The sequence below is a fragment of the Pelodiscus sinensis genome, chromosome 11 (genome assembly GCF_052426305.1).
Source record: "Pelodiscus sinensis isolate ZL-2025 chromosome 11, ASM5242630v1, whole genome shotgun sequence".
NCBI lineage: Eukaryota > Metazoa > Chordata > Testudines > Trionychidae > Pelodiscus > Pelodiscus sinensis.
Genome location: NC_143062.1, coordinates 42,924,321 through 42,939,257, shown reverse-complemented (window position 1 = coordinate 42,939,257; position 14,937 = coordinate 42,924,321). Strand labels below are relative to the sequence as shown.

The following is a 14,937-nucleotide window of genomic DNA, read 5'->3' as shown; positions in this document are numbered from 1 at the left end:
ATTTCGAAATAGCCCCCCACCACGGTCATTCTAAGTTATTCCTCCTGGAGCTCTAAATCGAGATAGCATGTCTATATTAGGGAAGCCTGCCTCGGACTAATTTTGAGGCTTCTCTGCAGTGTAGACGTGCTACTTCAAAATAAACTATTTTGGAATAACTATTCCGGAATAGTTTATTCCAAAATAACTGTTTAGTGTAGTCGTACCCTAAATGGCCTTAAAATATGCATGAGTATTACAATCTAACATGTTTACTCTACAGCCTATTTTTAGAAAAGAAATACCAGAGTAGTTTGTTGCATCTCTGTTAATCTCTTGTAAATTCATGGGTTGATGCTCACATGGTATAAATCAGGGTATGCTTCTGTTAAAATCACAGGTGGTTGTCTGTATTTCCATGGGGTATGATTGCAGCTCGTGTTGACATATCCAAGTTAGTTTTTACTGGAGCAGAGCTCTGGGTCAGTCTTTGTGGTTTGTGAAGCTCGCCTACGTTGAATCATGTGCTACCGGAGCTTCCCTGCTCTGGGATCTGAGCTAGATAGAGTAGGTGCACTTGAGATGCAATCACACCTCCCTGTAGTACAGATGTACTATCCATTATAGCCTCACCACTTTTAATGGAGCTGTGTTGATTTGTTCCAGATGAGGATCTGGTCTGGTACACTTTCCATGGGGATTCCTGTTTTCGACCCTGCAGGCACAATATTTCTTCTATGCTGAAATCAGTAGCCAGGCTTGGAAATCTCTGGGTGTTCATAAAAGACAAACACTGCCATAGAGCAGGCCAGCTTCAATAGGGAAACTTCCTACATGGGCAAGCAACTTTTGTATTTTCCTTTTTGCTCAATATTCAGCTTCTCCGCCCCTTGGTAGCTGAATTTCTATTCTTTTGTTATCACATGTGTAATTTGCAATGTTCATTTCATTTTTATTAATCAGACCCATTATCAGAAAAGAAAAATACAGAGAGCATTATAGATTGTAGTAAGTGCCTCCAAGTTGGATACTGTCATTTCTAGTCTTTTTACACATTTTTTATCCTTTGTGCACTTATGTCTGTTTTCCAACACTGCTTAACCTTGTCTGCTCATTAGAAAAAAAAATCACACAAATAAAAATGGGGGGAAAACATAACTGGTTATCTGTAGGGAAATTCTCCTCCAGAAGTGTGCATTCAATTTCCATTAACACTAATTAGAATTAGGGAGCTCTTTCCTATAAATAAGGAACAATAGGCATAACCTGGCATTACATAATGATAGGTGCACACATTAATATGAAGTTGAGTTGCAGTAACTTGTTAAAATCCATCCTCTTCAAAATTCACTGGAGATTTTTGAGAGACTTTTAGTGTAATTACATATAGCATGTTTTTTAGTTCACTTTTTTCTCTTTTCTACCTAAACTGCGCCTGTAAGTGCATTTTAAGAGATTGTATAAATACATCTTGAATTATACAATTATTTTCTAGCATATATTATTAATAATACCCAACATGTTTATGTATGAATCAGTTAGGAAGATGAGTTAATAAATATCATTCCTAAAAGAATGTCCTAATTTGTCTTATGCTTGTGGATAGAGGGAAATCCATGTTGAATGCAACAGATAGATGTATAAAACCATGCAATTAGCACAGTTGCCATTTAGGAATTTGTGTTCATCTGTTCCAAGGTTGGTTTTCATTTTTTATTGGCTTCATTGGCTTGTGAAATCATACAAACAGAATTTTCTTTGGAATGCTATACAGTATTTCAAAAGGATATCACAGAATATACACTGCCCTCATTAGGAAATACTCCAATTGTTTTGAAACAATCTTACACCCTTTTTACAATGTCAGTTTCCATTCAGTTTATGGGAATTCTCTCAATTGTTTTCTATTAGCGGTAACAGACTTCGGAAATCTCCAAGGCAAGTTCCAGACATTCACTGGTTTCATGGCACGATTCAAAAATGCTGCAATCAATATCACAGTCACAGTTGCAATCATTGTTGGAGTGGTTTTCACCGGAAGTATGGTGATATCTATAGGATGGACAGCACATGTTTGTCAACCAATTTTCACAGGTATTAGGCAGCATTATAAGAAAGTCCCAAAATTGGCAGAATAAGCAGGCCAGGATAAGTGATGCGCATTCATCTAAGAAAAAAGAAAAAGAGTAAGATCCAGGAAAGACTCAGAGGGGTGGCCATGTTAGTCTGCATCTTTAAAAAACAAGCAGTCCTCTAGCACATTAGAGAGTAACAAAAATATATTTAGTATCAGGAGCTTACAGAGAGCTCATCTGAGGAAGTGGGTTTTGCCCACAAAAGTTCATGATACTATATATTCAGGAAAGAGACAGGGTTTGATTCACCATTACAGTATTCTAAATATATGCTGATGTGACTACATTTAAACAAGACACAGAAGTCAGACATTCCTGCAGATTTAAAAATAAGCTTAAAATATAAATTTGAAAAATTACAGCGGTAAAACATATTATGTAAAATGATGTCTTAAATTGTTGACCTCAATAGAAAAATACCCACCATATTTTGGGTGAAATTATTCCATGTGAGTGAAACTCAGCTTTGTACAATGGATCGGAGTAATTTAACTAGGGCTGGCACCCTGGACTGGCCCTCTTCATACTTTCTACTACACTACAGCATTGCAAAAAACATAAATGTATCGCTAGTGTGATGCCAATAATTCCACTCAAACTCAGCATCTGCCATAGATTACAGAATAGACTACTTTAATTTTTCAGATAGGAATTTGTAATTCCATGTAAATATCCTCAGTTCCACTCTTGCATACCTTATGCAGGCAAAATTTCCAGGAGGAATTTTGCTTGCATGTAAAGGTGTCAGGATTGGGCCCTTGGGTTTAAATAATATTTTTTTCTGGGCTGTCAGCTCACCAAAGCAATTTTAGGCCTGCTCTAATGCTCACTAAAGCCAATAGAATCCCATTGACTCCAGAGATGTTGGATCAGGTCCTTAAAATCTGCTGAAAGCTTAGATGTTAGTTGTTCATATGGAAAAGGTCAGTTTGTATGCATCTGTTGTTGCATATCTGAATCACAGAATTAGACATGGTGTTTGGATGAGGATTTAGATGAATGTATGGGCCGGAGCAAAACTTACTCGTGGAATGGTGTAAAACCGCACAGTTTAATCACATGCTCCTAATTTAATTTTTATAAGGAGTCTGATTTAATAGATTCACAGATTCCAAGACTAGAAGAGACCATTATCATCAATGAGTCTGACCTCTTGTGTAAAATAGGCCCTAGAACGTCTCCAAAACAATTCCTAGAACCGATCTGTTAGAGTAAAACATCCATTTTTGATTTAACAGTTGTCAGTGATGCAAATGCCAGTGCAACCCTTGATGAAATGCTCCAATGGTTATTACTCTCACTATTAAAAATTACTTTATTTCCAGTCTGAATTACTTTACACTTCTAGTGAAGTTTAGCGAATGCAAGTTTGCAATACCAACCAAAAAGGGGATGGATGGGGAGGGAGGGCAGTAGCTATATAGAGTTAACACAGCACAGCTTGAAATCCTATGCTTTGCCAAGGGTCCCCATGCTCACATTTCACCCTCTTTCTGAAGTAGGCTTTTCACCTTCTAATTCACATGCTTGTTAATTTTTAAAAGGGAGGGAAAAACATGTGGGGGGAAAAAAGTATCAACTAGGAAAGGTCCATTTCAAAGGGCAGACATTTTCTTTCCAGCATTGTGTCAGTTACGAACACTAGCACCAGCGCCAAAAGGACTAGCTCATGACTGCAGTAATTGCTTGAAATGTTGCAGGTGCTTTGGCAGCCACTTCATACTTACAGTGTATATCACCCAACTCCCATTTGTTAGTGTTGAAGCCAGATGAGGTGTTCAGAGGCAAATCTGAACTATTTGGAAAATGATGGAGATGCAGTTTGCAGTGCAGTGGATTCTGCCAATGATTTTCATGTCCAGTGCACTCACTTATTTCAGAAATCATAACAGGAGCTTTTCCCTTGCGCATTCAGCTTGTTGTTTCTCTCTCTTTGTTGGTTGTTATTCCAAAACAGTACTCACACTGGTACCACATTGGAAGCCTCATTTGACTGTACCTTGCAGTGCCTATTAACAAAGCTCTTTGTCTTATTTTTTCCATGAAGGAGCACCACAATTAATTATCTGCATTCCCATAGCCTTAAAGAATCCAGAAAATTCTCTGTTTTCATACCACCAGTAGGAAACTCCATTGAAATTCATAGGTTTGGAGAAGGTGTAGGGTTGTGGGTCTCGTTGAAGGCTCAGAGCCCAAATCTTTTCCACTGTTTTTTTCCTCTTTATTTTAAAGGAAAATACTTTCCAACAGTGAGAATTGTATTTACTGATACTTTCAACGGAAAAAATGGGATGTTATCACATTTCCTGCTCTTGAATGACAAACTATCTGATATCTTATTCAGCTGCATTTCTTCGGAGGTGGTGTGATATCTATCAGGTTTCAGAGATAGCTGTCATAGTTCCCACTAAGGTGCACGCCTGCATGGCCGTATGGCAGAGAGGATGCCTGCTCCAGTGACGGGGGCTGCCACGTGGCTGAGGGGGTCGGGGCCTGTTCTGGTGGCTGGGGCCAGGAACTGGACTTGCTGCATGGGTGTGTGTGTGTGTGTGTGTGTGTGTGTGTGTATCTGCCACGGTGGCCAGGAATGAGACATGCTACATGGCCGGGGGGTGGAGCAAGGTCTACTCTTGTGGCTGGGAGTGGGACCTGCCATGTGGCGATGGGGCAGGGTCTGCTCTGGTATCCGGGAACGGGACATCCCACATGGCCAGGGAGTCGGAGGTTCTGCACATTAACGTGTGCATGTTAATAAATTGGGTGCCACGGTGGCACACATCCAAACCAGCACACATGACCTCAATATTGGTGCACAAACCAAAACTCACTCCGTTTATGGTTGAAAAATCTGAGAGGGAACACTGGTAGTGAGGATAGTCTGTTTCAGCAAAAACAAGTGCATCTGATGAAGTGAGTTGCAATTCAGAAAACCTTATTCCATAATAAAACTGTTAGTCTTTAAAGACATGTCTACACAAGGAAAGTATGTTAAAATTACTAAATTCAACTCAATAACTTCCAATTTTACAAAATCAAACTAGAGCATCCACATTATGGGGAAGCCTCGAAAATTAGTCTGAGGCAGGCTCCGTTCATGTGGATGTCCTACTAGAGCCCCAGGAAGCACTGGGGAGTAATTAGTTCAAATTACTCTGGGGAATAGTTATTTCGAAATAGGAGCACTGGCGCATCTGCACTACCACTATTTCAAAATTAGCATTGTTCCTCAAGGAAAGCAGGAGTAGAGATTTTGAAATAAGCAGCCCATTATTTCGAAATAACGGGCTTGGTAGTGTGGATACTCCACTTATTAATTTGACCTAAGGGGGGTTATTTCTTAATAAAACCTTCATGTGGACCAGGGTTAAGGTGCCACCAGACTCCTTGTTGTTGTTTTGATTATATATATTATGTAACACAATGCAGCATGACCAGTGAAGTTAATTGAAAAGTTCAGAGTCAGAAACTTTCCAGAAGAAATGTTTTACAAGCTTTCTTGATTTAAAAAAACAACAACCCTCCAACTTCTTTTTTTTTTAAATCTATTACAGCAGGCAGTAAGAATAAACAGCATGTGATTGAAATTCTTTCCGTAAGTAGCATATCATTGGCAATGTTATCAATTTTAATACTTATTTCAATATGTCAAGATCTATTTAAGTTCAGACAAGCACAACTAACTTCCCAGTCAGTGCTGTAGAATGAGAATGACTAGATTTTGGTGATACTTAGTAAATTCATGCTTATATTTTTTTCTGAGTAAATGAACTGAAATGATTAGAAAATTGAAACATTTTATAAGGTGACACTGCTGCATTTAATTGTATGAAATTTACAGTGTAGAAAATGTAATCATTTTCTCCAGTAGTCCATGGTGTAATTAAGAATATTCTTTTTAGATATCTTATATTTATGAAATTTCCCCTTTTCACCTTGATAAGATATATCAAATTCAAAGTAATTAGGGATTTTTTTCAGCTTTTCCTAAAATAAAAAACATAAGATCTGTTTTCTAATAATACAGATTTTCATGAATTTATTAACCTTAGTGTGGCTCACATAATCTTAAGAGAATAGATATAGTTCTTAAGGCTCTACCCAGGAAAGGGACCACACAAGATTTTAATAATAAAGCAATGTTTCAGCACAAAGTCTGTGATGTGCAGTAAAGATGCTTTTAAATTCCCATCAGAGCACATACCATGAACTGTGCTAATGGTTGTAACACATCTTGCAAAATCTGCGTGTGTGAGGCTTTTTTGTCCTGTTTTAAGTGAGGTAATGTATATAAATAATAGATATTAGCAATTAAGCATCCATTCCTATGCATTCATATATATATTTGAAAATAAATTAGCCACAAACTGGACAAAAGAAGATGCAATCTCCTGTTTTCTCTTCTGTGTTCCCTGCTGCTTGTGAAAGGCATTATTGCATTTATCTCAGTGAGAATAATGACCTCAGCTCTTGGTTTCCACGTTATTAGATTAATTACCACAAAGAAACTATTTTTAACAGTGTTCCGGGGCTGCCTTTGCTCTACATTTTCTTGCTCTTCGTGGCTTGTGGATGCCAATCCATCCTTAATTCATACTTCTGAGTCTTTGTATGAGCATGATACAAAATCTCATTGAAGTCCTGGACATCTTCTCCATTGGCATCAATGGACTGTGGGTCAGACACTCTTAGAGCAATTTCTGCAAAGTAAGCCAAAGTCTATTCTCATTTATAGCCAGGTAACACTGCTGACTTCAGAAGGGTTCACGGGCTTTAGGGATTTTCCATGTGTGTGCCTAGTAATCAGCTACAATAACTCATCAGATTGAATGAAGTGTTCAGTGACAAACACAAATCTCGAGTTTCCTTGCTTTTCTTGGCTTAAGTCCAGTTCTTAACCTTCTTCATTGAGCACAGATTGTTTTTGTTAATTTCCTTTCCTTTTCATTTTTTAACTGTGTGAAATCTGTTATTTACTTTACTCCTGTGTCCCTGTAACAATTTATGGGACCAGTCCTGTAATCACTACAAAGATAAAACCTCCATGGGTGTTGGAACTGCTGTACTCTTTAATGGAATAATTACTTCACCTCCTTAAAGGAGATTGAATGCACTCTGATATCACCAGAAGTACATGAAGCACTACAATTATTATAGAAATAGCGACACAGTATATCATAATGGTTCCTTTGGAGCATTGTGGTTTATTGTGTTGATCTGTATTTAGTAGTGCTTAATTCAAGCATCATTAACATGATATAACTGACATGTTTCAACTATATTGAATAAAATCCCTTTCAATGCTTTATTATCAAATTCCCACACAAGGAATTAATCTATGGACCAAGAGTATCACAGACATTTAATTGGGATGTATCATGTCTGTGAGACTATTTAGGGCTGTAAATCAGCATAACATCATTGACTTGAGTGTAGTTATGTTGTTTTACACAAGATGTAGTCTGTACAAAGGTATGTCTCCACTGCAGGATGGATCAATGCTGCAACAATTGATCAATTTAGTGGGTCTAGGGAAGACCTGCTTAATCAACCACTAATAACTCTGCCCTCACATCCAGTATTCCACCAGAATGGGATGAGTAAGGGAAGTAGGCAAGAGAGTTTCTTCTGTTGACCCAGTGCCAGGGCCATCCTGTCCATAGAATGGTCTGGGACAGTCATCCCAAGCTCCACGCTTTGGGAGGGCCTGCGGTTGTTGCCTCAACTGTCTGAGGAGCAGGACCCATGGCAGCCTGGGTAATTGCCAGAGGGCCCGGCACAGGGCAGCAGCAGGGTTTAGCCCCTCCACTCACCACGGCAACAGGAGCCAGAGCAACCAGGCAGCCTGCTCCACTCTGCCCTGCCACCCACCTCCCAGCCTGCTGTGCTTGGCTTCACTTCAGCAGAGAAAAGCAAAGTGCCTCTTCCCCGGCCCCAGGACACTCTGCTTCCTGCTGCCATGGTGAGTGCAGGAGTGGAGGCGAACCCAGAGTTCCAGTGATCCCTGGCTCACATTGTTTGGGGAGGCAGCTTTGGGCAAGAGGATGAAGAAGGAGCAGGGTTTGGGGGAAGGGGTGGAGTTGGTTCAGGGTGGAGCAAAGATGGCGTGGGGGCGGGACCTGGGGCAGGAGGGCTGTTCTAGCCTCCATGCTCCCCTAGGGATGGCCTGGCCCAGTGCGGTGTGGACCCTGCAGTAAATAAATCAAAACGATGTTGATTTGAGCTACGCTACTAATGTAACTCAATTGCGTAGCTTAGATCAACTTGTTCCCATAATGTGTAGACCGGCCCTAAGTCTGCAGAATGTAGCTATTCTGCTTTGGTGCATGGATAAATTCTGGATGGTGGAATTCTTATGAAAACCAATGATTGTGTTGGCACGTGAATGAGTTGTGTAACAATGGAAGAGAAAGAAATATGTTGTTCTGTTTATGTAAAAAAACCCAACCCCACATAGAAGCTGCATGCCATCTTTGGACTAGCAACCAAGTACATTTCCTTTAAGGAAGTGCAAACACTTCTTTAGCTTAGAGCAGGGACTTCTCAATTTTCATTGCACCATGGTCCCATTCTGGCAACAAAAATTACTATATGACCCCAGAAGGGAAGAGTGAAGCTTGAGCCTGCCCAAGCCCCACTATCCCAGATAGCAGGAGCCAAAACCAAGCCTCAAGGCCCACTGTCCTGGTCAGGGTATGTGGGGTGGGTGTGAAGCCAAAGCTGGGAAGTGGGGTTCAGGATTCAGCATGACAATCTAAGCCAGTCCCAGTGACCCAAAAAACCCCACTGGGTTGTGACTTTGGGGTCCCAACCCACAGTCTGAGAGCTGCTCGCTTAGAAATACACTCTCTGGCTACAGCTACACTGCCAGGTTTTTTTTGCGGACGAGGATATGCAAATCCCACTCGCATTTGCATATCTTCCGATTTTTTTTGCGAAAGAGGTTTTTCTGATAAAAAGCCCCGTGTAGATGGGGCCATTTGTTGGAAAAAAAACCCCCTCTTTTGCAAGACCCCTTATTCCTCAAAAATGGAGGTTTATAGGGTCTTGAGAAAGAGGGGTGTTACTTCTCCACTGGACATAAACTCTCCTATTGTGGCCCAGGAATAAGAACCCTCATGTCACAGCCACTTCAAAGCAATCCTCCTCAACTTCCCAGAGTAAACAATTTCTATGGCATCTCACTGATTGCTTAGATTAGAGTCTTGAACTTCCTGTCTAATCATTAACAAGCACATCTTTCAGTTGAAAAATGGCACTCTGCAACGAGAGATTATTTAGAAATCAAACTTCATCTATTGTACAGAACATACCATCACGGTCTCTCTGATGAACTGATGCGTCATTTTCGATGTAGGTGAACTGTGTCCTGCACTTCTCGAGGGAAGACAATGATGCTGAGCTAGAGTCTGACAATTTCTTCTCGCTTTTGGTGTCCTTTGAGGGCGCGTCGGCGATGCTGAATTCCGACACCGAACTCAAAATACCTTTTGTAGGTTTCTTGTCTTTATGTTTTTCACTTGTAAGCTGGTTATCTGGGGGGAGGGGAATAAAAAGGCTACATATAGTACTAAACCAATGAACCAAAGGAATAATATTTTCAGAATTTCCCAATCTGTGGGCCCAATTTGATGAGCCCTTACTCCTGAGGGGTTGGTCTTACCCATCACAGTTGTTCTAATGATTTCAGTGGAACTGTTTGCCTGAGTAAAAGTTTATTCCTAAACTCAGAGTTTGCAGGCTTGCAGTTCAAGGTATTCTACACCAGCCGTTTTCAAACTTTTTTTCTCACAACCCAGTTGAAGAAAATCGTTGATGCCCACAGCCCCACATAATTTGACTGAAGCATAGGCTCCAGGGTGAGGCTGAGGATAAGAGTTTTGGGCTGTAAGAGTGGGCTCCAGCCTTGATGGTGGAGGAAGGGGGGAGCGGGCTTACCTTGAGGGGTTCCCAGTCAGAGGTGCAGTGGGGGTGCTAAGGTGGCTTCCTACCTCTCCTGGCACCACAGACCATGCTGCGCCCCAGAAGCAGCCAGCAGCAGGTTTCTAGACAATGGGAGTGCAGAACTAGAGCTCAGAGCAGGGGCAGTGTGTGGAGCCCTCCTGAGCCGGGCCTGCTGCTGACATTTCTGAGGCACAGAGCAGTTTGCGGTGCCAAGACAAGCAGGAAGCTGCCTTAGCCCCCCTCCGCCCCCCATGGATCACCCTACAGCAACGAGACCCAGTACTTGACATCCCATGACCCCTAGTTTGAAAACCACAGTTCTACACTCAGAGAAAGTTGACTTCTATGGGGCACGGCCAAACAGCAGAGAATTCAAATGGAATCAGATTGGAATGGAAGCCACGGCAACTATAGTTCTTGGTGGCAGAGTAGGCGGCAAAGGGGTTATCTTACTACTTTTCAGCCGCATCAATGTTTTCTTTAGCCTGGCAGGCAGCAAGATAAGGTACGACTGCAGGTAAGTGGTACCAATGTGCAGCTGGGACAGCATGGAGTGTTCTTTGGTTGTGGCTCATCTTTTGTTGCAAAGAGAGCCAGCTCAGTTCTGATTAGAACCCTCACACCATCTTCCAGGACTTCATCCATTATGCTGCTCCCCTTGGAAGTCCTAGCTATGGTGACTCAAAGAGGGTTTGATTTGCATTTTGTAGTAATGTGAGAGATACAACTTAAAAACCAGGGAAAAATCATGACTTTCCAAATAGGTCTTCATTTTAAGGACCAATTAGGGAGTGATTTAAGAGAATTTGGAGCTCAGTCTAACCTTGAAACTTATCAGGCGCTAGTAAACTTCCTCTGATATCTGCTTTCTACTTGCTCTGCAAAGTGACTGAGAGGCCAGAAAACATAACTAATAGTCAGTCTCACAGGTACTGGGATGATATAACCTCATCAACTCTTATCTCCAGTTGATTAACACTTGTACCTCACATCAGAGTCTTACTTTTTATCTAACCTAAATCTCATGATATGTTTCCTCAGACGCTATATACAGAAAATCAATCTTTACAAACAGTTCGGTTTTGCAAAAAATTAATTCTAAGAAGAGCAGTCTGGGTTTTCAAGAAGCTGGGCTGCTTTCTGCCACAAGGACCCCGAAAGAGATCCTGCATATCATTTTTTCCTCAGAGCCTTTTGCTCCGTACCGTATAATAAAAAGCAGCCCAGAAAAAGGTTGATAGCTAGAGAAACCTTGATGATTATAGAGATTGCAGTAGCTATTTACTTACAGAATTAATTAACAATCAGTTTAAATTATCACACATAGTCAGACTGCATGTAATTTAAATTGCCTTCACATGAAGTAATTTGTACAGACAAAAAAGTTGGCTAGAGGTTAGTGAAGTAGAAGAACATGCGGAGAATATAAAGTTGAAGTGCAGGGCTATATATTTTCATTTTTAACTGCGAGCCATTTTTTAAAGGAAGACAAGGCACACCGTAAAAGAACTCTGGAATGAAATTCCCATCTGTATCCACATAGCTTTCTAAGGGTACGTCTACACAGCAGTGTCATTTCAGAATAACTCACGTTATTCCAAAATAACCAAGAGCGCACCTACACAGGAAGTTATTATTTTGAAATAATGTTGAGTTGAAGGATGTCTTACTCCGACTCCTGCAACCCCCATTTCATGAGGAGGAAGGGAAGTTGAAGGAAGAGTGTTCGTCCTTTGACTTCCTGCTGTGTAGCCAGCGCCAAAAGGCAAATTAAGCTATTTCGCCTTTAGCTATTCAATTGATGTTGCTGAAGTAGCGTAGCTTAATTCGACTTTTGACCTGCCGTGTAGACGTTCCCTCTGGGAACAGAGCTATGGTTTGTAAAATCATTTCTATTATTACTAGGGGTGTGCAAACTCCATAGCTTCTTGCATCCCTTCATTCCCCTCACCAAGATTGCTATGTACCACCCTACCATTCCCTCTTTTCAGGAACTCCCTGCACTGCTCCCCCATAGCCTTTCTGGGAGAGGGTCTGTTTGCCCTCATTGTCCCCTTGTGACAAAGTGACAGTCTCAGCTTCAAAGGGCTTACAGTTCAAGCATAAAAAGAGACAAGAGGTGAATATGGACAGACAGAGGAGAACAAGAAAACAATAAGGCAGCACAGACCAGTTTACTAGGCAGAAGTCTCAGCACACCCAACATTGCTTAATTATTGACAATTTTTTCATAGGCATCATTGCAAAAGTAAGGAGAGTTTTGAGGATGGATAATGGGATAGCTCAGCAGATGTTTATGGGGTGCTCCTCCCCATCTGTGAGGGACAAGTAGGCATGAAGGTTGACTCATAGGCTACATCTACATTGGCATGATCTTGCACAAATACTCTTTAACGCAAGAGTTCTTGTGTTAAAGTATTTGCGCAAGAGAGCATCTACACTGGCATGTGCCTTTGCACAAGAGATGTGCTTTTGCACAAGAGCATCTGTGCCAGTGTAGACGCTCTCTTGCTCAAGAAAGCTCTGATGGCCATTTTAACCATCGGGCTTTCTTGTGCAAGAAATTCATGTTGCCTGTCTACACTGGCCTCTTGCGCAAGAACAGTTGAGCAAGAGGGCTTATTCCTGAGCAGGAGCATCATAGTTCTTGCGCAAGAAGCACTGATTTTACACATTAGAACGTCAGTGTTCTTACGCAAGAACTCCCTGCCAGTGTAGACAGGCAGCATGTTTTTGCACAAAAGCAGCCGCTTTGGCGCAAGATTATGCCGATGTAGACATAGCTATAGTGAGTCTAGACTGAAGGGTTTTTTCGAAAAAGGTGGCCTTTTTTCAAAAAAACTTCCCCTGCATCTAGACTGCTGCCATGTTCTTTCAAAAGTAAATCAAAAAAATGTGGCAGTTTTTTTGACAGCGGAAAACCTCGTTTTACAAGGAAGAATGCCTTTTTTCGAAAATGCTCTTTTGAAAAAAGGCGCTCTGTAATGCAAACTGTGCTTTTTAGAAAGAGAGCATCCAGACTGCTCTCTTTTTGGAAAGTACTGGTTGTAGTCTAGATGTTTTTTTTTGAAAGAGGCTTTTTCAAAAGTATCTTTTGAAAAAGCCTCTTTCGAAAGAGGCTTGCAGCCTAGACATAGCCATAGAGAGATCAGTAGTGGGAATTTTGCTAGTTTAATGATAAACGCTTCCTGACAGTATCCATCTTTTTCACCTCAGCTACATAAAAACATAACACATGTTGACTCACTGTCCAGACCTGGTCAGTCTAGAAACCAGTGAAACTGATAATCTAGGTTTGTATTTACAGGTGCATGAACTGGCACCTTACATAGATGAGGGGGGCTTAACACAAAGTTCTCTGACATTTTTATTTGGTGACACTGTGCTGTGTAGCACAGGCTGAACTTCTCTGAACCAGGATTCTCTGGTCCAGCAAGTCCAGCAGGACCACGGATGTTCCTGGACCAGAGAACCTTAGTAGCCTGGAGTTAGGCAGCAGGAGGGTGTCTGGGGAGGAGTGGTCAGCCCAGTCGGTACCAGCAGCAGCAGGGCCAGAAGCTCCACTGGAGCTGGTGACCAGCAACCTGAGCAGGGCCAGTGGCAGCAGTGTGGGAAGTCCGAGTGGCTGGGAGTCCAGCTGGAGCAGGCAGCATGAGCAGGATGGGTGGAAAAGGGGCTGGCAGGTTAGCTGGGATTGGAAGTGGCACCAGACAGAGGAGCTGGCAGCCAGGGCCAGGAGAGACTGGCCAGGGACCCAGCAGCTGGGCCCAGAAGCAGAACCCAATAGTGGGGCTGGAGTTGGCCTTCCCCCAATCTGGCAAATTCTGTCATTCGGGACCTGAGGGTTCCAAACCAGGGAAGCCCAACCTGTATTTAAGCCAGAAGGACTGGCTTAAAAAAAATGGGAGGGGGGATGCACAAATCTGATAGAAGTATCAGATTTATGGAGGAAGCCATTGCATAATTTGCATATCTTCTTCCGATTGCTTTTTCGAAAGAGGATTGGTATTTTTTCAAAAAAGCAAGCAGTTTAGATGCGGTTCTTAAAAAAAAAACTTTTTCAAAAGAACCTGTAAACCTCAATTTTTGAAGAAGTTTCTTTTGAAAAAAGATGGGTTTTTTTTTTCAAAAGAACTGCATGTAAACTGCTTGCTTTTTCCAAAAAAAAACTCTTTTGAAAAAGCAATCGGAAGAAGATATGCAAATTACCAACAAATTTGCATATCTTCTTTCGAAAAAAAAACGTAGTCTAGACACACCCCTAGTGTTTTAGTAAACTTCTTTGATATGGGTTTTTCGTACACCCTAGTTATCTGACAAAGCAAATAAAAGGTGTGTACCTCAATCTTAGTTGTACAGTGTATTGACTTAAATTGGAGTTGAATGGGTATATCGGAGGGCAACAATTTTCTGTGGCTATGGAAATGTCTGACATGTTAGAACATGTTCAGGAGAGTGAACTTATTAGAGGCGAATACAGAAGTCTCTGCAACAGTAGCTTGGCTCTCAGTACATCACTCCCAAACAAAAGAGTAACAAAAGATGTCATTCAAGGACTCCTCTTTTTTTTTTGAAGAATACTACTGTACTTCTTGGAAAATATGGTACATCTTTGGCATCAAACTCTTAGTTTGAAAATCTCCCTCCTAAGCAAAGCTATACTTGTCTTGTACAGCTAGAGCCAAACATGGTGCAGTCACCAAAGGAAGAAAGTTACTATGACAAGCAGGAACCTTGCTTCCAGAAAACAGTGTCATCTGGGAGAATGCAGTGTACCGTTATAGGTCTCCATTTAGTTTTTTATGTAATTACCTTAAGTTCAGCTATGGGTCTATCTCCATTATGTCTTTTATCAATTTAATGTTTGCACAAAGTGTCTAAA

General features: G+C 41.3%; 1 protein-coding gene across 1 annotated transcript in view; it reads right to left on the bottom strand.

The window, feature by feature from the left end:
* Positions 1 to 271: 271 nt before the first annotated feature.
* MDFIC2 (MyoD family inhibitor domain containing 2) overlaps positions 272 to 14,937 on the bottom strand; it is a 63,395-nt gene continuing 48,729 nt past the window's right edge. Inside the window, exons 4-5 of the mRNA XM_014571972.4 lie at positions 9,425 to 9,646; positions 272 to 2,146 (exon numbers count right to left, since the gene is read on the bottom strand). Coding sequence (XP_014427458.3) covers positions 1,887 to 2,146; positions 9,425 to 9,646 — 482 coding nt within the window. The 3' untranslated portion in view covers positions 272 to 1,886. The remainder of the gene's footprint in view (positions 2,147 to 9,424; positions 9,647 to 14,937) is intronic.